This window comes from Loxodonta africana, chromosome 7, assembly GCF_030014295.1.
Source record: "Loxodonta africana isolate mLoxAfr1 chromosome 7, mLoxAfr1.hap2, whole genome shotgun sequence".
In the NCBI taxonomy this organism is placed as follows: Eukaryota; Metazoa; Chordata; class Mammalia; order Proboscidea; family Elephantidae; genus Loxodonta; species Loxodonta africana.
This window is the reverse complement of record NC_087348.1, coordinates 132868831-132894369: the sequence shown is the minus strand read 5'-3', so window position 1 is coordinate 132894369 and position 25539 is coordinate 132868831. Positions and strand designations below refer to the sequence as shown.

The 25539-nt window shown below is 39.4% G+C and overlaps 1 protein-coding gene across 7 annotated transcripts in view; it reads right to left on the bottom strand.

Moving 5' to 3' along the window:
- SIK2 (salt inducible kinase 2) overlaps window positions 1-25539 on the bottom strand; it is a 136573-nt gene that overhangs the window by 11863 nt on the left and 99171 nt on the right. For all 7 annotated transcript variants that reach the window (XR_010322521.1, XM_064288899.1, XM_064288900.1 and 4 more), the window contains 5 exons: window positions 11800-11924; window positions 11322-11445; window positions 9743-9963; window positions 8603-8755; window positions 1273-1437 (listed from right to left, as the gene is read on the bottom strand). Coding sequence is in view for 6 of the 7 variants with exons in the window: in XM_064288899.1 (XP_064144969.1) it covers window positions 1273-1437; window positions 8603-8755; window positions 9743-9963; window positions 11322-11445; window positions 11800-11924 (788 nt within the window). In the remaining variant the exon portion in view is untranslated. The remainder of the gene's footprint in view (window positions 1-1272; window positions 1438-8602; window positions 8756-9742; window positions 9964-11321; window positions 11446-11799; window positions 11925-25539) is intronic.

Below are 25539 nucleotides of genomic sequence, written 5' to 3'. Positions count from 1 at the left end.
TGAGAACACTAGCCTAGAGAAAAAGTCTGAATTCCTTGGCTTGCCATTCAGAGCCAACCTACCTGTACAACTTTATACAGGTCCCCTTCATATATACTTTTCCTCAGACAAACAGAACTACTGTTATCCTTAGATGGACCTCGGCTTTCCTAATGCTTTGCTTTTGCTCAGGCTTTTCCCTCCACCGAGGATATCACATCCTAACGTCCACTCATCCCGTTTCTATTCGCTTCTCAAGTCTCAGCTCTGACAGTTTCCCCAAAGACTTTCCTGATCAAATGAGCTAAAAGAAACTCCCCCTGCCTCCTTCCAGTCTCACAGCACTTTGATTTATATGTTTTTAATGGACCAATTGTATTTTATCTTTTAGCAATTTTTTCAGCACCTGGCACACTGCCTGTAGTTATGTGTACGTCTCTTCTGCTAGACTACAAACTTTGAAGCAGAATTCACACCTGACTCATCCTTTTATTACCTAGAGAGGCTAAAAAGAAAGGAAACTAATATTTATTGAGTATCTACAATCTGCCCAGAATCTCACACATGAGTACCTCAATTAATTCTTACAACAGTTTCATCGAGTTAGCATTGTTCTCATTTTACACAAGACAAAACTGAGGTTCAAAGTGGTCAATCACTTTGTCCAAGTTCACACAGCTAGTAAAGAGCACAGTCTACTTTAAACACACTCCAAGTCCTCTGTTCTCTTCTGATGCTACTGTGATCGTTTCTACGTTGCTCTATGCTAAGTATTATACCACACAGAAGTTAAATAAATATCCATTGAATGAGAGAAGCTGTCATCTTCCGTATCTTAAAAGCTGACTTTCTCCAGTATACTAGGGTAAACGTCTCTCCTTTAAACACAGACAGAAAAGATGGCCTACCACTTTGTAGCTGTAGCATACCTAGCAGAAGAGAGGTAGAGCTCTATTTGGTACAATAATTGTTTTTTTGTTTTGTTTCCAGAATTACAATTTGTTTGAAAACAAAACAAACTTGTGAGGGACCTAAAAACTTAAAGAGAGAAGGAATGGCTAAGAAAGGTAAAATAAGAGGGCTCTGGAAAAGTAATTATGAAGTCTGACAAGTTATGTAACAGATAGTGACAAGAGCTGAGGCTTAGCCCTGGACACTTTTCTTAGGGTCTTCTCCCCGCCGACATACAACATTCGTGAGTGACTTGAGGAAACAACAAACTTTAACACTTGTGGACCAAATTTAAATCTCCATCTAAGCTGCGAGCTCTGAGTCTCTCAAACACATCCGTACCTTTGGAGTATCAACACACTCTTCTTCCATAAACGCTGCCTCTGCCTGACAGCCAGAGGCTGGGAATGAAAAGGCCTCTACATTGGACGCCTGTGAGAGGAGGGTAGACCGCATCAGTCTCATGTTCGGTGAATGTATGGTCACTGGGAGTCCCACAGTTTGTGCCTGTAAACGTGGCAAGAACAGACAGTTCAGGAACATTAATACTTTCCATATGAATACACCAGGCTCTTAGAATAAAATAATTCTTGCTACTGCAACTTAACGATAAACAGCTATTTGACAAAAATTCCAGAAAAGTTTGGATATTCCGGAAAAGTTGGTACAGATATTGATTTGAAACAGTATCAGAGGTCAAACATTCTGAAATACGCTGCACAGAATTTCACTCCTGTCCCAAGGGGAGGTATGTCACTTTGATGTAGATGCCAAGAAGGCCAGTCTTTGTAAGGAATCTAAGAATGCTTTTTTTTTAAACTCATCAAACATGTATTGTCTGCTTCCTTAAATACATTATCCTACAAAGATACAAAGATGCATTGAAAAGTCCCTGACTCTAGGAGCTCAAAACTGAACCCAGAGCTAGGTATGTTGTTGTTGTTGTTGTTGTCAGGTGCCGTCGAGTCGATTCTGACTCATGGTGACCCCATGCACAACAGAACGAAACACTGCCCGGTCCTGCGCCATCCTCACAATTGTCGCTATGCTTGAGCCCATTGTTGCAGCCACTGTGTCAATCCATCTCATTGAGGGTCTTCCTGTTTTTCAATTACCCTCTACTTTACCAAGCATGATGTCCTTCTCCAGGGACTGATCCCTCCTGATAAAATCCAAAGTATGTAAGACAAAGTCTTGCCATCCTTGCTTCTAAGGAGCCTTCTGGTTGTACTTCTTCCAAGAGAGATTTGTGTATACAGATTTGAATACACACTCACAGTTAACTACAACACAAGGCACACTGAAATAAGTGTTCTACATCTGTCCTTATTTTTTGGAGGGGTGAGATGGTCTACATTTCTTGGCCTCATCTGGGCATGACACAAAAACAAAGGGTGTGTGCAAAGAGGAAGAAAAGCAGCACAGTTCCTGATGGTGACAGGAGTGGCCTCCTTCCTCCAAGGAGATGCACAGCCTGAACACAGCCTGTGGGCCCAGCTGGAGGGAAGACACTTATTGCTCAGCAAGTTATGATCCTGAGCTCAACCTACTACAGAGAGCTCCTGAAGGTTTTGTTAAGTCCATTTTTCATGTCTTCTTTTTAAGCATTCTAAGTAAACATGCACCACAAACTCTTAAAAAAAAAAAAAAAACAAAAAAACTTCTCTTACAACAATTGACAAGGACTGATTTAAAAGATGAAACTGTTGAGAGGGCTCTTTCTCCCCCGCCCCTTCTACACTAGGAGAACAGCGTCCTAGATGTGCTCTGAACGTAACAGACCACTGCAGCAAAACGTCCAGGCGAAGAGTCATGGCCGCGCTGGACTCTGAACTGCAGAGGACCAGCCTGTGTTCCTCCTACGACACTCACAGGAAGGGATACAGGACGGTGAGTTCTGAATCGAAATAAATAAAAGGAACAAAATGGTCTGAGATTCTAGCTTCTTCTCTTCCAAAACCTGGACTCCACCACTAATTGTGTGATCTTAATCAGGATACTTAACTCTCTGAATCTTATTTTCTTTATCTGTGAAAAAAAAAGGGCAGATCTACTTCACAGTGAAGTTAGGATAGTAAAAGGTAGTATGTGAAGTTCTTAACTCAGGAAATGCAATTCCTCCCTTCCTCTTCTTTCTGAAGTCTTAAAATGATCAGAAGAATTTAATATAAGAATTAAAAATATATATAGATAAGAATTAGGCTACAAAATGAATATATAGTCCTCGTTCTCATTGACTATCCAATAGATGCCAGTTAAAATTTCAGGTTGATGTTTTTCAAGGATGTGGTGATATGTTAGAAAAGGTGACTTTATATTTGGTGTTATTTCAGTATTGGTATCATTTGATCTACTGCATGAGATAAAGGAATAAAATAGCAATAGAAAACTGTTAAGTATTATGTGGCTACAGCCTTGGTAGCGTAGTGGTGGGGCTGGCTGCTAACCAAAAGGTCGGCAGTCTGCATCCACCAGCAGCTCCCCGGAAACCCTACGGGCAGTTCTACTCTGTCCCCTGTGCAGTCGTTATGGGTCGGAAATGACTTGACGGCAATGGATTTGGACAGTAAAACAGAAAATACTGCATACCATTCTGAGCATGATAAAGAAACAACTTTTTTTATATCATCATTCCTCAAGCTTAAGTCCTGGGCCATTTTTGAGGTTAAACAACTTCTTTTTCCCCGTTCAAGCATTAGTCGTTTAAATTAATTTTTCCACCACTGTCACAAGTTAAACTTCCTAAAAAAGTATATCTGGTACATTCTTTATATCCATCATCGGCTTTTCAATTGCAGGGTAAAACTAAAGTTTGATTTTTGTCTCCCCAACTTTATTAGGCTGCTCCTTCTACATAAAAGCAGTCAACTCTTAGGGCAGAGCATTACCTGAAGATACCATACTGGGAATATGATTTCAACATGATAACTATGACGTACCGCTCCTTCTCAGTCCTTGTCTCCTCTCAGCTGGGAGTTTTTAATTGGCAGATGGTCCTGCGCCAGTCCAAGCACAGCACATTTTCCTTGACAACTTTCACCTCCAACCTGTACTGTATAACTTACCATGACTGTGATGAGGACAGAGGAATAACACATTTCACTGTGACAGTCACTTCACCGGGTAAGTGTGAGGAGTTTGCTTTTTCAGAGTAGTATTTTTTTATTAGCATAGGAATAGCCCAAACCAAACCCATTGCTGTTGAGTCAATTTCGACTCATAGCAATCCTACAGCATAGTAATAGCATGCACGAAAGAAGTCTTTCTGGCACAAAGTAGGTATAAACATACAGACCGCATACGCAGCACGCAGAGCTGACTAGAGAACATGTTATCATAATAAACAGGTATCCCAAGGAAGCAGATGCTACCAGCTTCTCTCTCTTTTTTTTAATCAAAGGGTTTTTTATTAGAATTGCAGCAAAAATTCTTACACAGAGGTTATATATTTCTTACACAGAGGTTATATATTTCATAATACTAAATCTCCCATCTCTGGAAGAACTTTCTATTTATAGAGCTCATCTTTATATTCTTTATTATTATTATAGTTTCATAGTTACTTCTCATTTAATACTTATGTTTTTGATCTATTTAACACAGGTACACAAAGACACATACACATGGACTAACACAGTGGCTACGACAGCTCAAACAAAGCAACACTTGTGAGGATGGTGCAGAACTAGGCAATGTTTGTCCTGCTTTACATAGGGCGCCGTGAGGCGCGGCTGACCCGATGACACCTAACAACAACAGCAACACACATACATATTTACACTTCTATTTCTAACTCATTATTATTCGCATAAAGGAAAGCTAGTAAATTAGCTTTCCTTTATGGGAAAAGTTTGTTGCGTCAATTCTAAAATTCTTTAGGTTGAGCATCCTAGACTTTCTAACTACACAGCCATATCTATGGCCAATCTCCCAATATTTATATATTTATATCTGACTTTCCTATTTTATTATATTACCTAAAACAGTGGTCTTCAAAATGACATATATGTATCTGAGGTATACAAAGACTTTGCCAGTGGTATATGGGTAGGAAAGCTTTATCAGTCGATCAGTTTTTCCTAAAATTGATGATCATTTGTTTCCCCTTCTCATACATGGAAAGGGACTTTTTGGTAGTGATACTCAGGAATGTAGTTAAGCTCTCCAGTGATAGGTATATTCCAGTTATCTAGCCCACCCTTCATTTTACAGTGCGAGAAACTGAGTCCCAGTGAGACCGTCCAACACCTACTGGGTCCCACAGTTCCATGTTACCTTCCTTTTCTGTGGGTAGAAGAATTTATGTAAATTATGGGTTCAGGATTTCAAAAAATGATAATTTTTAAACCTTTCATTATATCAAGAAAATAAAGTTAATTATTAGAATTTAGTTGCTCCTGTTTTCTTGTAGTCTAACTTGCCTCACTTCTTAGGATTATTATTTTGTCGTTGATTTCTTTAATTTTTACTTGATGCATCTGTATAAGAGTTTTTTAAATATTTTATTTTATTTTTTGTTGTTGCTTTTGAGAATATACACAGCAGAACATACACCAGCTCAACAATTTCTACACGTGTTACTAGCTTCCTTAAGAGTGATAATAAACAATGATTATGTCCAACTAATTGTGATTAACTTTTTAGGCCATATGTTTTGTCTTGAATCTCTTCTTCTGACTGTAATTTCCAGAATCAATGTGACGAAAAAAATGTTCTCTCCTATGGGAAAATCTTTACTGTTCCTACAGGAATGTGATTTTTCCTACAGTTGCAGAGGCCAACTTCTAATTAGTAATTAAAGGAAAACTGGGATGAGTGTCCAATTCTTGTCTGCTTACAGCTGATGGAAACTTGAAGTAGAAGGACTATTAAAAACTAGTGTTTAGAATTCATAAGAAAAAGCCATGACATACATAGTTGTCTGAAGTAAATTAGATGCAATATTTCGTACATGTTATACAGCAAATAAGCCTTCTAAATCTAAGATGGGGATCTCACTTTTTTCTAAATAGTAACAGCAGGTACTTGGGACTGTGGCTGGCACATACTAAGCACTCTATTTGTTGAACTGAGCTGCTGGTATAGGTTAACTATCTTTAGAGCAATCTTATGAAGTAGGCATTGCTATTTCTATTTTATGTTTCAGGACACTGGGGCTGAGAGATGCTGACTTGCCCCAAGTTACTCAGCTCAGCTTGGAACTCAAGGCCTGCCTAACTCCAAAGCTCACGTGATCTTTGAATGGGATCATGTTGCTTCCCCAATTTCTTACTGCTACGTCAGGTAACAAGTGATTTGCCACTTGAAAAAAAAAAAAAATTTGGAATATCAAAGAATTAAAATGAAAAGGCTCTATTAAAGCTTTAGGCACATTTATATCTATAAAAACAAAAAATCTATTTTTTAACAAGTTCAACAGTAAATATTAGAATGTAAAATTTGTCACAATGGCTATTGCTTAGCATCTAGAAGGCGCTCAAGACAAGTTTGTGAATGAGCATTAAAAATTTTACTTGAATTAAGACATTTTAAATTATAGTAAGCAGGTTAGGCTTCTATGACAACTTGGGTCAATGCGTAAAGTGAAAAGAACTCATGGGGTGTTTGGTAATTAAAGAAAATTCTCAGACATAAGCTATGTTAAACATCTGAACCCCAGGGCAAAAGAAAATATAATCTGAGATATCCCAAGGAGTTAGCTTCAAGTTTAGATATGAAAGGCTATCATTTACAATAACATATGCACATGCAGGAACAACTGTTTAAGTAACCCCTTTTGACTCGAGGGCATTGGATTTTCTCCATTCCCTCACGTGTGTAATGTATCAGAAGAATAAAGAGACTTGGGAGGGAAAGCTTGCTGCAGCACTGGGCCTTTCCTCCTTCCTGCCCTTTTGTCTGGCATTTTTAAGAGGGTAAGGGTGCCATTACATGTCACTGTTACTACCCCAACTTAAGAATTCTCACGTGATCCTCTCATCTCTATGTCTTGAAAGCATTGTCATTTAACTTTGAAGGTTCCCAAGTGCTCACAGATTCTCTAATAGAAAGATAAAGTTGTATCCATGTATTAGTATCAACACTCACGTTATTTTACTCACATTAGTATCAATACATTATTTTATATACAAAAGTATGTATAACAAAATATACAAAGTCAAAACTCCTCTGCTCTTACTTCCACTTTGAATAAATTACATTAAGTGGATGGAAATCCTAATACATACCACTCCTCTTCTCAGTTTCTATGTAGATGATCCCTCAAATTTCTTTAGTTCCTGCCTCTCTCCGGGTGTCCAGACCCACATTTTCCTCCTGAGCAACTGAGTCAGCGCCTTCGTTATTCTCTCAGCCCAGGGCTCAAGACTGGCGTCATCTCTAACTCCTGCTGTCCCTTCTTCCCTTAACACTTACTTGTTAATTTATACAACAAATACATCGTACTATGTGTCAGGCATTGTTCAAAGTGCTTCACAAATATTAAGTAAATCCCGTAACACCCTATTATTATCCCCATTTTATAGGTTGGGAACATGAGGTACAGAAAGACCTTAAGTAACTTTTTTTTAAGGCCACGTAGCAGTAAATGGCCAATCTGGGCTTTGCTGGAGTCTCTGCTTTAACTACCACGCTGAGCTGCCTCCCTAAACGCCTGCTAAGGTCGTAGAGTCTACCTCTGAGATGGTCCTTACATCTATCACTTCCTTTCTACTTCCACCAGCTCCATATTAACTTATGCCTCCAGTATTTCTCATTTAAGTGACCATAATAATCTCTTAACTGCTCTTTGCGAATTTCCTCCCTTCCCAATTCAATTCATCCTTCCTAAATCACCAGATTAATTAGCATGGGTACAATTTCCTCACTTTTCTGCTTAACAGCCTACAGTAGGTCTCCACTGCTTCCAAAAATATAACTGAACTCTTTACCAAGGCATTCAAAGCCCTCTACAATATGGTTTCAACTTACCACGCCAATATTTTCACTTTCCCATATTTCGATTCAAGTGGACTAATTTGAACAAATCTTACACTTGCCCACTTGAGTATTTCTGCTTATGCCACATCCTCTGCCTATCTACAGTGATTCAACTATTGCCTCTTCCTGACAAATTCCTACCCCTCTGTGAAGGTCTGTCTTAAATGGCGTCTCTCCCATGAAGCCCTCCCCACTCAGATGCATCTCTCTCTCCCTTGCCCTTAGTTCTCCTGTAGCACCTGCCTTTCTTGTTGTGCCTCAGGTTAGTTATGATCTTGTCTTATCTCCTATCCGGTAGTGCCTCTGAGGGCAGTGACTGTGTTTTATACATCCCATCCCCTAGCAATAGAAGCTTGTTCTAGTGCCTACTAACAGAAGCTTGCACATGGTAAATCTGTAACAAACATTTGTTAAATTAAAAAAAAATTGAAAATGAATGTATAGACTAGTTACATTCTTTGCATAAGTGAATGGTAAAAAATGAAAAATCTCTTAAAGAAAATAAATGTTTCAGATAAAATTAATCCTTAAAAATAAGAAAGTACAAAAAAAATTTGAGAATCCAGTGAAAAATGGAGGCAGAAACTTTAGAGAATAACGGAGCATACAGGATGAAATCCTAACCCTTTGTACTACAAGATGAAAAATGTGTCAAATGTGAATAGGCACAGGTGCAGATAAGACTATGTGTTACCTTGGCAACTGTTTGTTCAGCAATGGTGCTGGGCCGACGCTGGCGGGCGTCAAGTCTCTGCTCCACAGGAAAACTGCTCCTATGTGACTTCAGGCGCTCCACCAACAGGTAATAAATGGCAGCAAAGTGGTTATAGCTCTTGTTCTGTAAAGACTGAAAGGAGAAAACAAGTGCTGAAGGCCTTCCCAGGATACTAAAGGAACAGAGAAACACAGCTCCTTTGGCTTAAGGGTCCACCCACCAGGCTGCATGAGTGCCGTACAGCACACCGCAGATGCAAGGCACTCTCAGCAACGCCAGCAGGCCAGCAGAGCCTGTGCTCACAGCTGCTACTCTGGATTCACTTTATGGGCACGTGGAGAAAAACATCAGTGAGTGTATAATGAGCAAAGCAAGAAAGCCAGTTTGGTTTCACTGATGCCTACAACGGAGGCAAAGGCAGTACACTCTGGAGCCTTGTTTTTCCACAGCAACCAAGGAGGCATTTTGTATTCTTGCTTGTTATACTTTCTCCTTAGAAGCACTGTTTTTGTTTGTTTACTGTTGTGGAGGTCTAAAAAATTATGTATATCCTATGAATATGCTAACTATTAGAGGACAGGAATAAGAGCCAAGAGGAATTTTGCAGGTTCGTGGCCCTCTCAGTTCTATGACCCCTAATACTTCTAAATCAGGAGCCCACCTGCTTTTCCTTCTCATTTTCCCCACTTCACAATCTAAATTCCATTGGCTTTCTTAAACCTGAGGCCTACCGGCCTCCTGGCTTCCTGCTCAGCCCTCAGCCAAGCTCTGTATCTGCACATTTACTGTTCATACAAACTAGTCTAATACCACAGAACTCCAGGCTTCCCCTTGGAAGACATCTTCTACTTTGTATTTGTTATGCTTCCATCTTTAATTTTTCTGAGTGTCTATAATCCCTTGACCTTAACTATTTTGGCAGAAGGGGCCAAGGAAAGAAATTTATACATTGAATAAAAGCAAACATAAATAGAGTCTGATGTAGTCTTCGGGGCAAACTGAACAGTAAGCCTAGGTGCCTGGGATGGATCTGGTGAGAGACTAGGATAATGGGTGTGAGCATGAAATCTCAAGTTACGGAGTGTAACAGGATTCTAAAATAATCTCTGATCACTTTACCTCAATGGTTTTCTGTTGATCTATTCCAAGGCTGTGCATCAGTCGCAGAACCTGCTCATTAAAGTCCCCAATGGATGGCTCATTTTCTTGCCCTTGTGGGTAGAGAACAGGTCTCTGTACCGGAACTTCTACCAGCATCCATTTGTGCTCCTTGATTTGAGCTATGGTTAGCCGCTTGGATGGGTCTAGGACCAACATCCTGCGAATGAGGTGCTCACAATCTAGAGAAAACACAATGTTTCAAATGTCACATAAATCACCTTGTACATCAGTATATTTGCTTGACTCATGTGACTTTGTACAACGGCTTTAATCTTTGTATCCTCCACAGCACTCACTGCAGAGTGGGACGCAAATGAATAAATAGATACATGAAGGCTACTTCTATTTGCCAGGTTCACATGATGAATGGATACGAAAGGAAAGCAGGACGGTGCGGACCTATCCAATTCATGCTAAATGAGTCTTCCTATTGAGTTTCTCAACTGAATTAGTAGAATTACTAATTAATGTTAACTCAATATCGAGAGACCAACTTATATTTCCGCTAAAAAAAAAGGGCCTCATTCCTAGAACAAGCAAACAATAAACTGATCCACAGTCACTTCAAAGGCGATACACTAAGGCTATGGAGGTGAGGCAAACAGCTCTCTGATGGACTGTTGCTTTTCTCTACATCAGTACAGCCGAGAAAAATGTGTGTGAAGCATTGCTGTCTTCTGAAACTGCACCGCCGCAACTGTGGGCACTAGATTATTTTCTGAGCTCACATCTTGTTCCTCACCATCCCTGTATAAGCAAACCCCACATAAGTCACTCACTACGTGTCTGGCACTGTGCTATGATGCTATATGTAGATAAACTTAGTTAATCCTCACAAACCCCTAGGGTAGGAACTATTGTTATTTCCACTGCACAGATGAATAAACTGAAGCACAAAGAGGAGATACATAACTTAGCAAGGTCACACAGCCTTAAGTGGTGGACTCAGGATTCAAATCGGGCAGCCTGGCTCCAGAGTCCATGTTCTTAATTACTAAGAGCATTATTTCTACTGTTAATAGGAACAAAAGAATTAAGGATGATAACCAAAAAATTAAACTAAGGAGTAAACTGCCTCCATGTTAAGAACCCAATACAAGCCTGGCAAGGATTGCGGTATGTCATCTTAATTCAACAGAGTATTGCCACTTGGTTTTTTATCTAATTTAAAAAACATTTATGTTTGCAGCTTTCTGCTAAAGGAAGTAGGAAAATACATTTCATACTTACAGTAAAATAGTTGTGAATCTGTATCTATGATGTGCTTCTCTAAGTCTAAAATAAACCGGGGACATTTACAGACCCAGAGGGGTTGGGAAGGCTTATTGTTCTCAGTCTGAGAGATTATTTCTGTTTTCAGTTACAAATAAGAAGGCTGGAAATTGTCTCACCTAGTGGAGGGGACTATTCATTCTAAGGCTTTTAAAGTCACTCATTTGACACTCAAATTCTTAGAAAAAGGGAGGCTTTCGCCTAGGCATCTCATCCAGAGCTCGGGTTCTGAAAAGCACTATTAGCAAGATAAATAGGTTGTTACCTTCTGACATGAAATACGGAATCCGAAATCTTCCTTCCAGAACCCTCTGCCTCAAAACTGGAAGAGTCGGTCCATCAAAAGGCAGAGCTCCACAGACAAGGACATAAAGAACAACTCCCATGCTCTGGGGAAGAAAAGAGAATTCCTGTCTGAAATTAATATTTTCTCAGAATCTGAAAAAATATGAAACCCTAGTTATTGCAATAAATTGTCCTATAATAAATATGAAAAGATCGGAATTTAATCATTTTGATTACTTTTAATTTTACATTATTACTGATATTAGGATGATAACATTTGTCCCTCGAAATTCTTTCCTTGAGATATAATTCAAGATGCTTTAACAGATTACAGTCCAATGGATGGGGAAAATAATGAAACACCACCCAAGTATTAGGTACCAAGAGCTTCTAAATTGGGCCCAAGTACTCAGTATTATCATTATGGATGTATTTAACACAGCAAAGCAAAGAAATACCCAAATATCCAGCTGTGGTCCTTCATACTGCTGCCCTTCAAAGACTTCTGGGGCTGCATAAGGGGGGCTCCCACACCATGTTGCCAGCAGTTCACCACTTTTAAAGAAATTTCCAAAACCGAAATCTATTGGGATGGAAATAAATGTTACTTTCATCTACGCTCTCAAACTATACTGAATTTCTCTGTAATAAATGTTACAATAAGAAAAAACCCAGTGCCGTATCCTACATTAATATCACTACTGTTTGTTTTGTGAAGACTGGGATGACCTATATCTTGTGATGTTTTCGTATCACTTAGCACAATGACCAGCAAATAGTAAGTACTCAATAAATACTTGTTGCATGACTGCATAAGTGAACCAAGTTTTCTTCTCAAAGAGAGTGAGAAAAAGAGAAAAAAACCTTAATATATTTTTAAGGTAGAAAGAAAATCCATTGGTGTGAATAATCAACTTGAATTTGATAATCTTAGAATTTCAATTACCCAACAATTGATCAATAGCTCTTTATCTTATATGGTCTATAAGGAATGAAACAAATGAGTAAAACTCAAAGATATTTACTTAAACACAGGGTAGTGGCTGGCTGCTCTCACTGCCATTACACCACGAGTAGCAAGATATAACTTTTAAGGCAACTGCGCAGAGTGCTTCCTAACTCTGAAAGTACTGGTCATTATACTTGATTAGGCAGATACCCATCTGAACAGCTCGTTGTGACTGCTGGCCTAGCACGGCCACAGGTCACCTATTACCAGTTATTTATTCATTTAGGGAATGCAGTGCCATTATATTTGAGAACAGTTCATGGCCTTTCCTTATAATATTAGTCTTACTGAATTTGTGGCACTGATACACAAAATGTACTCTGGAGACAGTGTACTAAGATGTATTTATTGCACATGGAAATTAAAGAGAGAAGACAAATTCAGTTAGCTATGGCATCAATGTAAGCTCTCACGCTTCTGGTATGTCTTCTCATAACCTCATGTTCTTCTTAACTGAAGAAACAAATTCCTCATACTTATAGCCATCGTTATGGATTGAATTGTGTCGGCCCAAAATATATACTGTAGTCTTAATCCCTACACCCGTGGATATAATCACGTTCAAAAATGGTGTTTTCTTTGCTATGTTAATGAGGCCACATCAGTGTAGGGTGTGTCCTAAGCCTAGTCACTGCTAAGTCAGAGGAGCAGCAGACAGAGAGAGATAAGGAGAACAAAAATGGGGGAAGACAGCCGTTAGGCATGCGAAGATAGCTAAGGAGCGCTGGGGCTACAGAAGCTGAAACAGACAAGGGTCTTCCCCCAGAGCTGACAGAGAGCAGAGCCTTCCAATGCCCAGAATTTGAACTTCGGGCCTTCTGAACTGTGAAAAAATAAATTTCTGCTTTTTAAAGCCACCCACTTGTGGTTATTTCTGTTATGGCAGCACTAGGAAATGAAGGGAGCCCTGGTGGCACAGTAGTTAACAGCTTGGCTGCTAATCAAAAGGTCAGCAGTTCAAATCTACCAGTTGCTCCTTGGAAACCCGATTGGGCAGTTCTACTCTGTCCTACAGGGTCACTATGAGCCAGAATCAACTTGACAGCAGTTGGTCGGAAGGAAACTAAGACACCCATATTTCCTTAAGTCACTATACACTCCTGACTGAAGAACACTGCCTCAATGAACTGGCTCTACCCTCAACTGGTGCATGGATGGTGAGCTTTAAGTGATGCCCCAGGGGGACTGGATCAACTGAGTACAGTGCCAGATTGACCGGCTGTGTGACCTCGGATCAGTATCTGAGAGTCTTAGTTTTCCCAACTGCAAAGCTGAAATAATAAATATACCTAATCGGCAGCTGGTTGTGAGCATCAAATGACTTAAGTAAACTCACAAACACTATATACCTCGAGACTATGCATACACCTGTACCTCAGGTGAAGCATTCGATTAGGATGTTTCCATAGAAACTGGTGCAAGCAGTAATAACAGCAGTAACTAATGGTCCCTCCCACCATGGTTTCATGGAAGAATACAGCCTGGGAAGTTAGGCAGAACCACAGCTCATTTCCAGTTTTGACACTTTCTGGCTTCAAGTCCCCTAGGTAAGTTATTTAACTGCTCTGAACCTTATTTTCCTTATCTACAAACATGAGAGTAGGTAATACCACCTACCTAGAAAGGATGTCGTGGGGATTAAATGAGATTAAGAACATAAAATACCTGGAACATAGTAAATGTGCATTGCTCAGTCCTTTCTCTTCCTGTGAAACCACTATTATTGCCTTTCAGGGAAAAAGGCCTTGAGAATATATACAGGAGAGGGTAGAAGAAGTGTAGAGGGAGCTTGAGGGCTAAGAAGAGAAAACAGGGTACATCTCAGTAGAACACCACTGTGGTAGGTCCTTGACATCCAGGAGTGTGAGGCAAAACCAAAAAACTAAACCTGTTGCAGCTGAGTCGATTTTGACTCGTAACGACCCTATAGGACTGAGTAGAAATGCCCTGTAGAGTTTCCAACGGGAAACTGGTGGATTCAAACGACTTTATCGGTTAGCAGCCAAGCCAAGGGGATGCCAATAAGGACTTCTGCTCCCTTCACAATGTGGCCTGAGTTTGGTCCTATACTAGTTTTCCAAAATGACTACCAGAGAGGCCTTATCTTCTAAATTCTACCTCTATGACTAACCACATTATAACTCCTGTGTACATACCAGTAGGTTTAGAATTTTTTCAGAAAAACTATACTTGCAATTATTTAAGGACTAGATGTTCAGATAAGGTTTAAAGAGGAAAATGTTAGTAAAGCATGAAGATGTTCTGGGATATGTGTTTGGAGATCCTGAAACAGGTACAATATATGCTGCACTTTAAAAAATATCACAGGATTAGTTTTAACACATGTAAGTTGAGAACACTCTTCAAATAGCATGGTAAAGTATTAGTGTCTCAAAGAGCCATTAGAGAGCTACTTCATTCTGAACTCCCCCATATCTGGTGAAAATGAACCCAAAGGAGTGACTTAGACAGAGGCCTATCTGGAAGGCTACCAGTCCCCTTCATTGCCTTAGGCTCTCTCACTGGTACGCTTCATAGGCGAAGAGAGTAAATAGCCAGTAACGTATCACAGTTGCCTTTGGTAGACTAGTTTCAACCCTTGCTTTTCATGTCTAGGATGAAGAAAGTTTCCCCATTAACTTACAAGAAGAGTGGTACTAAGCTGCTGTTTATTTCTATTTTCCTTAGGTAAGTGAGGAAAACAGGAAGACTTGGGTCTGTAGCAACACTCTTTTCAAAACACTGAAGAAAATCAGGCCCACTAAAGCTACAGGGTCGCTATGCGTAGGAATTGACTCATGGCCATGGGTTTGGTTTTGGTTTTGGAAAGCTATTACAATACCACATATGCAGAATACTTCTATAATCTTCTCAAAGCACTTAAAACATTGTATTTGTAATTATCTGATGTACTTTTCACTGGCTAAGGAAGTCTTCGGATTCAGGCAGATGCGGCCCTTTGCTAATGATGTTTGGGCCCTGATAATTTACATAACTTAATTAGAATGACGGTATTAATAATTGGTGTTTATTATCAGGGAGAAACAGTCCTGGGTCTTCTGTTAATTAACTGTATGATCTTGGACAAATTACTTAACTTTTCTGAGCCTTGGTTTCCTCTTTTGCAAAATGGGGACAATACCTACACTTCATAAGATAGTTGTGAGTACTGATGTAAAGAGATAATACATACAATGCTTTAGGCACGGTAATGAAACATAGTAGGCGCACAGTAAATGACAGCTATTACTGCTCTTATTATTATTCTTATTATTTTACTTATATGCATCCCCCATCAGACTTAAATTCCTTGAAAGGAGAGAATGTTTACACTCCAAGAACTTAGCACCGTATCTGTAGATAATAGCTGTTCAATGTCTGCTGAATGAATGTTGTCATTATCATCTCTTTCAAAAGTGCTTACAATGCCTGACAAGAATCTAATAACCAAATTACATATAAAACTTCGACAACCTAACAACGAAAAGACAAATAATCCAATCATAAAATGTGCAAAGGACTTGAATACATATTTCACCAAAGAAGACATTCAAATAGCCACCAAACACAAGAAAAGATGCTCAGCATCATGAGCCATCAGAGAGATGCAAATTAAAACCACCATGAGATACCATTTCACTCCCACTACGATGGCTAAGATTGAAAGAAAAACAGAAAATAACAAATGTTGGCAAGGATGTGGGGAAACTGGAACCCTTATCCATTGCTGGTGGGAATGCAAAATGGTACAGCCGTTGTGGAAAACAGTGTGAGGGTTCCTTGAAAAACTACAGATAGAACTATCATATTACTCAGTAACTCCACTCCTAGGTATATACCCCAAAGACTTAAAAGCAGAGACTGAGAGACTTGTACAGTAATGTTCACTGCAGCACTATTAAAAATAGCCAAAAAGGGGAAATAACATAAATGCTCATCAGTAGGTGAGTGGATAAACCAAATGTGGGACATAAATACAATGGACTACTACTCAGCCCGTAGGAGAAAAGAAATCTCGATGCACGCTGCAGTAGGGATGGAGCTGAAGACCTTATGCTGAGCGAAAGAAGCCAATCACAAAATGACAAATGTTGTATGGCCTCACTTATATAAAAAGACAAGAAAACTTTGGAGACCAAAGTTTATTAGTGCTTACCAGCGGCAGAAGGGGGTCGGGGAGGCGGGGGTTAACGGTGATGGAAAAACTGCACTGAGTAAGGGTAGGGTTACCCAGCCGATTATTGCAATTGCTGTCAATAAGCTGTACGATAGATACACTTACAACAACCAAAAAAAAAAAAAAGAATAGCTGCTGAGGCTGCTGTAGTTCCTTGGTTTAGTAGTTTAGGGTCATAGTTTCATGGGACATCCCAGTTAACTGGCCTAATAACATGTTTAGTGCTTTGTTCTACCACCTAGTTCACCACATAGTGCTGGGGCCTTAAAAGCTGACAAATGGCCATCTAAGGCACAGCAGTTGGTTTCTATTCACCTGGAGCAACAGAAGAAGGAGAGTCAGGAACAGGAGGAAGATATGGAATGTGCGGCTAACTGCCTTCATGAACAGCCGCCTCCTCTGCCATGAGACCAGAAGAACTGGATGGTACCTGGATACCATTACTGAACATTTTGATCAAAGTTTCTGTAGAAGAATCCTGATCAAAAAGGAGAAAATGCAGAACAGTTTCAAATTCTCATGGACCCTAGACTTCCCGGAACCATGGAGGGTGGATGAACCCCAGAAATTCCTGCCCTGAGATCATCTCTAAACCTTAAACCAAAAGTTCTTAAAACCAAACAATAGTTTAGCTTACTAGTAAAAAAGGTCCATATTACTCTTTTAAGAACTATCTATATGTGATCAAATCGACAACAGCAACTCAAAAGATTAGATAGGAGCCTTAAGGGGCAGTGAGTTTATGTTAATAGGGGAGGAACAACTCAGAAAACGAGGGTAAGAACGGTTGCACAACTCAAAGAATGTAATCAGTGTCACTAAATTGTACATTTAGAAACTGTTGAACTGGTGTATGTTTTGCGTGTGTATATCCTCAACAATGGAAACCCTGGTGGCACAGTGGTTAAGAGTTTGGCTGCTAACCAAAAGGTCAGGGGTTCGAATCCACCACCACCAACAAAAGTGCTTACAATGCACCAAGAGCTGATCTAAGTTCTCTGAAGATGATTTCATTTAGTTTTCTCAATAACTCTCTGTGGCATAGTGGTTAAGTGCTACGGCTGCTAACCAAAAGGTCAGCAGTTTGAATCCACCAGGTGCTCCTTGGAAACTCTACAGGGCAGTTTTACTCTGTCCTATAGGGTCGCTATGAGTCGGAATTGACTTGAGGGCAATGGGTTTTTTAATAACCTTCTGAGGTATCCTTATTTTAGGAGAAAGTGAGGAGCAGCAAGTAAAGTACCTTGTCAGAGGTTATATATTAGCTACTAGGTTGCAAAACTGAAACCAGGTCTGACTACAGAGCCCTCACTGTTAAACACTTTCACTGTCCTTCCCTGACACACAGATATGTAGCTATTTTTGAGCAATTTAATAATTGTCAGCTTTAAGAAGTGGCAATGGAGAGGCACTTAAAAATAAAAGCCTTTTTATTTCTTCAGAGGAAATTGGATAATTTGCTTCATTCACAGCCTGCAGTTTTCTGCCTAAAAGCACGCAGTGAAATGAGGAATGAGCAAGAGGGATGAAATATGAAAGTGGCATAGCTTTGCAGGATTTGTTTCTTATCACCACTTACTCACGTGGGATGGACTATATCAATGTTTCATTATGCCAAACAAATTCATTCATTCCTTCACAAAACATTTGAGTGCCATATGTGGGTCAACCATTGTGTAAACACAAAAGAGCCCTACCAGCACCAGAGAATAATAAAAAGACACCACATTATCACCTGACGTTTGGAAAATAATTACGTGGGCCTTCTCTCTATGTCACCCAGATCCAATCCAGGCTGGCGGATTAAGGTCTTCTCTGATCTGCAAGTTAACACCTAAAATTATGGCTGCTCTGCCCTTCAAACATTTTGCTTGCTGTTTCTCTTTCATAAAACTTATGCAAGGTTGAATCCCCTCTGACATTTGGAAATTTTTTAAAATTCTGAAATAATTTTAGACTAATAGAATTGCTATAATAAAGAATTGCCTATACCTTTCACCCAGTTTTCTCTAATATTTACATTTTGTATAACTATAGTACAATTATCAAAACTGAGAAAGTAACACTGATTCAATACTATTAGCTAAGCCATATATTTAACATTAAGATTTCTCACTAATGTCCTTTTTTAGTTCAGGATCCCACACTGCATTTAGTTGCCATGTCTCTTTAAAAACCAAACCCTTTGCCCTTTGATTCTGACTCATAAAAGCGACCCTATATACAGCAGAGTAGAACTGCCCCATGGCGTTTCCAAGGCTGTAATCTTTATGGAAAAGACTGCCACATATTTCTCCCACTGAGCAGCTGGTGGGTTCAAACCGCCAACTTTTCAATTAGCAGACAAGCGCTTAACCACTGCACCACCAGAGCTCCTCCTGTCTCCTTAATCCCCTCAAATTGGTGACAGTTTCTCAGGCTTTCCTTGTCTTTCATGACCTAGAAGAGTACTGGTCAGGTATTTTGTAGACTGACCCTCAGCTTGGGCTTCTTTGGTGTTTTCTCATGATTAGATTACGGTTATGATTCTTGGGGAAGGACAATACAGAGGTGAAGCGGCTTTTCTCAATGTATGACACCAGGGGTACTGGATGGTATGTCTAATTACATTGATACTATATAATATTCTGTTTTGCTTCAACTTTCACCCAGTAATTTTAGCACTCACTGGTAGATCTTGACTGCAGCAACAATTACTGTGGTGTTTTAAAAGTGAGTTTTCATTTCCCTCGTTCCTGCTACATTTAATAATCGGAATTTTTCCATAAAGAGAGCTCTATAAGGAATATCCTCTTTTACATATTAATCTATTCAATATTTACGAATATTTATTTTCTTCCTTGGGTTATAATTCAATTTATTTTGTTGCTCAAATTGTTCCAGGGCCACTGGGAGCCATTTTAGGTTGGCTCTTGTGTCCTTTCAACATGTTGCCATCTTTTTAAATTATTATTATTGCTATTATTTTAGGCATTTTCTTGCTTTCTGGCCCCATTAGGCTCATCTTGTATTTTCCCTGCCCCAGTCCTGGAATCCACGAATTCTCCCAGGAGCTCTGGTTCCTTTAATTGAAGAATTGTATTTTGAAACCAAGAGTAAGCCCTACCCCTGGACTCTGTTAGCCCTGAACTGAAACCATTCCTGAAGCCAACTCTTCAGACAAAGATTAGACTGGACTATAAGACATAAAATGATACTAGTGAGGAGTGTGCAGACACATGAGACTACAAGGGCAGCTCCTGTCCAGAGGTGAGATGAGAAGGCAGAAAGGGAAGGAGCTGGTTTAATGGACACGGAAAATCCAGGGTGGAAAGGAGGAATGTGTTGTCATAATGATTATAGGGAAAGCAACTAGGGTCACATAACAATGTGTGTATAAATTTTTGTATGAGAAACTAACTTAAGCTGTAAACTTTCCCTTAAAGCACAATAAAAAACAAAAACAAAAAACATCAGTATGAGACCAAAAGGTCAACAATTACTCAAAAACAAAGATGAGAAGATAAGGAGGCAGGGAAACCAGAGTATTGGAACAGGAACAAACAGAATATAATTAAAGAGAATGCTGACACGTTGTGATAAATATAACTATTGTCACTGAATAATTTGCGTGGAAATTGTAAAATGGAAACATAACTTGCTGCATAAGCTTTCACCAAAAACTCAATAAAATATTATTTTTAATTAAAAAAAAAAAAAAAAAAGAGTAGGCCCTAGTGTGCTTACTGCTACTGGAAAAGGTCAGTCCTTGTAGGTCCTATCAACAGACAGAACTAGGAAATAAGTGTATGAATACTAATCCATGTACACACACACACATACTGATTTCTCCATCTCCACATGTGTATTAAAAAACAAAAAACAAGTTCACACTGATACCTGTGACTTCAATCAAGGGTTCACTCCAGCATCACGCTGATACTATTTTTATTCACACATTATTGACTTAGCAACTCTGACAAAATTTTGAAAGGTCTAATGAAGTTTCTTTTCCCTGGTGAGAATAATTAAGTTTGAACTGTCCCTTATAACACACCTTGCGTTTGTTAGATCGATAATGATTTTCAACATTTCTGAACATAGTAGAAGACAGGCAAGTCTATCTTGAAGAATCACTTAGCTTCTCAACTCTAAGAGATTCAACATAAATCATAAAAATTTTTAGAAATGACACCTAGTTCTTCAAACTCGTCTATGAGCTATAAGCAAATCCAAAGAACATTTATGTCATGCCTACTTTGGGCTAGGCATTATACACTTGGTATTTTCTTTTTTGTATATATTATTTCAATTAATACTGATGGCAACCTCTGAAGTGTTATTGTCCTCACTTTACAAAGGGGAAAAATTTAGGCTCAAAGTGGTTAACTGACTTGCCCAAATATTTACAGTTTTCAGAGGTTTAGCCAATATTCAAATACAGGTCCTCTGAACTCCAAGCCAGGTGTTTGCTTTTACTATGTCACAGGTGTTCCAAGGTTGCCACTAGTCAGAGAAGTTTAATTCAACTTAAAATTAGAGGTAAGGCTGTCATAAACCCAGGAACAATCCTTTATGTTAAACAAAGAAGAGTGATTTCCTAATTATCCCTCTACAATATTATAAGCTATGTTAGCAGCACCTGTAATAAGTGAATGGGAGTAATTAGGATGCTTAGAAAGTAAATGTAAAAAAAAAATACCTACATTCATTTTAAGAATGAATGATGCACAAAATGGATACATCTTGTCCTTTTAATTTTTTTATTGAACTTTAGATGAATGTTTACAGAACAAACTAGCTTCTCAATGAACAGTTAGTACACACATTGTTGTATGAGACTGGTTAACAACCCCATGACATGTCAACACTCTCCTTTCTCAACCCTGGTTCCCTGTTACCAGCTTTCCTGTTCCCTCCTACTTTCTAGTCCCTGCCTCAAGCCTGGTATGCCTCTTTAGTCTTGTTTTGTTCAATGGGCCTGTTCAATCTTTGGCTTAAGGGTGAACCTCAGGAGTGGCCTCATTACTGAGCTGAAACGGTGTCCGGGGTCCATACTCTCAGGGTTTCTCCAGTTTCTGTGAGGACAGCAAGTCTGGTCTTTCTTTTTGAGTTGGAATTTTGTTCTACATTTTTCTCCAGCTCTGCCCAGGACCTTCTATTGTGATTCCTGTCAGAGTAGTCAGTGGTGGTAGCCAGGTACCATCTCGTTGTATTGTGCTCAGTCTGGTGGTAAATGTTGTCCATTAGTCCTTTGGACTAATCTTTCCCTTGTGTCTTTAGTTTTCTTCATTCTTCCTTGCTCCCGAAGGGGTGAGACCAGTAGAGTGTCCTAGATGGCTGCTCACAGGCTTTTAAGACCCCAGACGCTACTCACCAAAGTAGAATGTAGAACGTTTTCTTTGTATGCCAATTGAGTTAGGTGTTCCCTGAGACCACCGTCCTCCGAGCCCTCAGCCCAGCAACTCAGACCCTCAGGGAGTTTGGGTGTGTCTATGGAGCTACCATGGCCCTGCCTTGTACAGGCTGTGCTGGCTTCCCCAGTATTGTGTATCATCTTACCCTTCACCAAAGTTACCGCTTATCTATTAAGTGTTTTTGCATCCCTACCCCTCCCCACCTTCATAACCACCAAAGATTGTTTCTTTTTGTATGTAAACCTTTTCATGAGTTTTTATAGTAGTGATCTCAGACAATATTTGTCCTTTTGTGATTCTTATTTCACTCAGCATAACGTCCTCCAGATGCATCCATGTTATGAGATGCTTCACAGATACACTGTTGTTCTTCAGCATTGTGTAACATTCCATAGTGCATATGTACCACAGTCTGTTTATCCATTTATCTGTTGATGGGCATCTAGGTTGTTTCCATCCTTTTGCTATTGTGAACAATGCTGCAGTGGACATGGGTGTGCATATATCTATTCGTGTGACGGTTCTTATTTCTCTAGCATATATTCCTAGGAGTGAGGTTGCTGGATCATATGGTATTCCTATTTCTAGCTTTCTAGGGAACTGCCATATCATTTTCCAAAATGGCTGCAACACTTTGCATTCCCACCAGCAGCATAGAGTGTTGATCTCCCCGCAGCTTCTCCAACATCTTTTATTTTCTGTTTTATTGATTTGTGCCAGTGATGCAGGGGTGAGATGGTATCTCACTGTGGTTTTGATTTGCATTTCCCAGATGGCTAGAGATCGTGAGCATTTCCTCACGTGTCTGTTGGCCGCTTGAATGTCTTCTTTGGTGAAGTGTCTGTCCATTTCCTTTGCCTATTTTTTAAATGGGTTGTCTTTTTGTTGTAGAGGTGTTGGATTTTCTTATAGATTTTAGAGATTAGACCTTTGTCTGATTTCTAATAGCCAAAAAATTTTTTCTCAATCTGTAGGTTCTCTTTTTACTCTTTTGGTGAAGTTTTTTGATGAGCATAAGTGTTTAATTTTTAGAAGATCCCAGTTATCTAGCTTCTCCTCTGGAGCTTGTGTGTTGTTGGCCATGATTTGTATCCTGTTAGTGCTGTGCATTAGGGCCTCTAGCATTGATCCTATTTTTTCTTCTATGAACTTCATAGTTTTTGGCTTTATATTTATGTCTTTGATCCATTTTGAGTTAGTTTTTGTATATGGTGTGAGGTATGGGTCCTGTTTCATTTTTTTGCAGATGGACAATCTGGAAACAGCGATGGCTGCACAAAGTGAACATCGTATCAATGTGAAAAAGGTTGAAATGGCTATTGTTTTATACATTTTACGACAAGAATAACCCTATGGGAGCCCCCCTGCCCCCACAAAGTTGCAGCTAATTCAAATTTTTGTCACACACTCTGGAGACAGACAAAACACATCTCTGCAAGGCACCAGTTTCCACCAGCTTTGCCAGCACCATTTGTTAAAAAGCATCTTGTCCTTTTTAATGTGAGAATGATATCCCCATGATCCCACTCCCTCAACACTAAGGCATGTACTCTGAGGTTTTATTTTAACAATAGTTTTGAGTTTTCTTGATATATCTATATTTTCCCACCTGGTTTCTATGTGACCTAAAACATCTATAGAAGATAGGGCTTGGGATAGAGGCTTTAATCACAGATCACTTGTGACTCTTCTGGCAATCAGCTTGGCCTCAAAAGCTGACTGTTCTATCTCATAACTTTTAATCCATTTATCTAACTAACTGGATAAAGACCATGGATATATTTGAACATAACACTAGAATTGCCATTATTGTTTTCTGCTCTCTATTTTGAAAGTGGACTGATTGACCTGTATCTTCCTGATAACAAAAACCAATTATTATTACTGTCATCCTAATTAAGTTATACAAATTACCAGTGTCCAAACATCATTAGCAAAGGGTCATTGTTTTAGGAATAACAGGGCCTTGCAAAGAGTAAATAAGCTGATCCTGATGATTACTGCTAATGGGAACCAAGCACGTTACAGGCTTCCCTGTTCGTTCTGTTGGCGAGAAATAGACCAGAGTTTCTCTAACATGAACATGCATACAAATCTTCTGGGGAGCTTGCTAAAATGCAGATTCTGATTCAGTAGGTCTAGGGTGGGGCCTGGGAGTCTGCACTTGTGATGAGCTCTGAAGTGATGCTGATATTGCTGGTCCCTGGACCACTCTTTCACTAGCGAGGAAACAGAATAAACCAGAGGTAATGAAAAAGTTATAGACCATGTTAAGCAGTTTGTTAATGTGGATTGCTGCAAAATGATCATAACCATAAATACTTGCAGTATATTTATTTCTATGACATAAAAAACCAAACAGGAGAAGTTGTTAGGTAAACTATCTAAGTAATTTTTAAAAAAGAAAAAAAGCAATCAAAACATTGAAAACCAGCCTTCAATCTAAGAAAAGTAAGTTATTTCTAAGAATCAACATGACCAAGGCAATTCTGAATCTCCAGCAGTGTGTTATAATGTCTGATGCATAATCTTTAAAATCCTCCTACAGAGTAGCAGATGGCTTTGGGGGTAAATTTATCTTCGTTTCCAAAAGTACCAATAGAATTTGGCTAGCCAGTCTTTATGAAGAGCTACACATCTTTTGTAATTATCATAATAGGAGCGAAGAAGACAATTATGAGGAAATGAAAGCTGACAAATGAAAGGTAGGAGAGAGAGAGAGAGACAAAGCTGACCCCCTGCACTGACTGAATGCTGGTCAGCCCACGATGACGTCAATGCATACTTAGTTGTCCACCAGCAAGAACAGGCCAGCTGCATAGTTGTTTCCAAACATTGGTCACTCTCTCCCTACCTGAGAGGAGGGAAAAGAACAATAATGACGGCTGAGATGAAATGTGATCCTCTAACTGGTGTGAGACATCCATCTGTCCAATCAGAGAGCTCAGTGAGCTAAGAAGCAAAAAAAAAAAAAATGATCCTCTTTAGCCCCAAATGGAGTAAGGTTGTGGGGGAAAGAAGATGAAGCGAGAAAAAACAAAACAAAAGGAAACGAAAACTTTTGAACTCTCTCCCATATTCCAGGTTTAATAGGCTGCTAGTACTAAGTAGGCTTGGAGGATACAGACAAAATCTCGTGGTACTTGCTGATGCAAAGCTCTTTTTACATTTAAACTATACTGGCAGGTTTTTTTTTGGTGGCAGGAGGATAAGATTTTTTAAAATAATTATTTACCCAGTAAAGCCTGTCTCAGCCTCCTCCACCGTCTCTCAGTTCTCGGCACAAAGCTTTGTGGAGCTGGAATTACAGATACAGAAAATCTGCCTCAAGGTCTTCCAGGAAGTAAAAAGGGTGTTAGATACAATGATGAGAGATGATATGATATTGCACTGACTCAGAAAGAAAGGCATTTCCCCTTGAGTTAAAGACAATTGACTTGTGATGCACAGGTCAAATAAATCAGGCTACCTGTACATTACTAATTATATTTAAAGGAGCCCTGTTGGCGCAGTGGTTATAGTGATCGACTACTAACTGAAAGGCTGGCAGTTCAAAACCATCAGCTGCTCAGCGGAAGAAAGATGTGGCAGTCTGTTTTCGTAGAGATTTATAGCC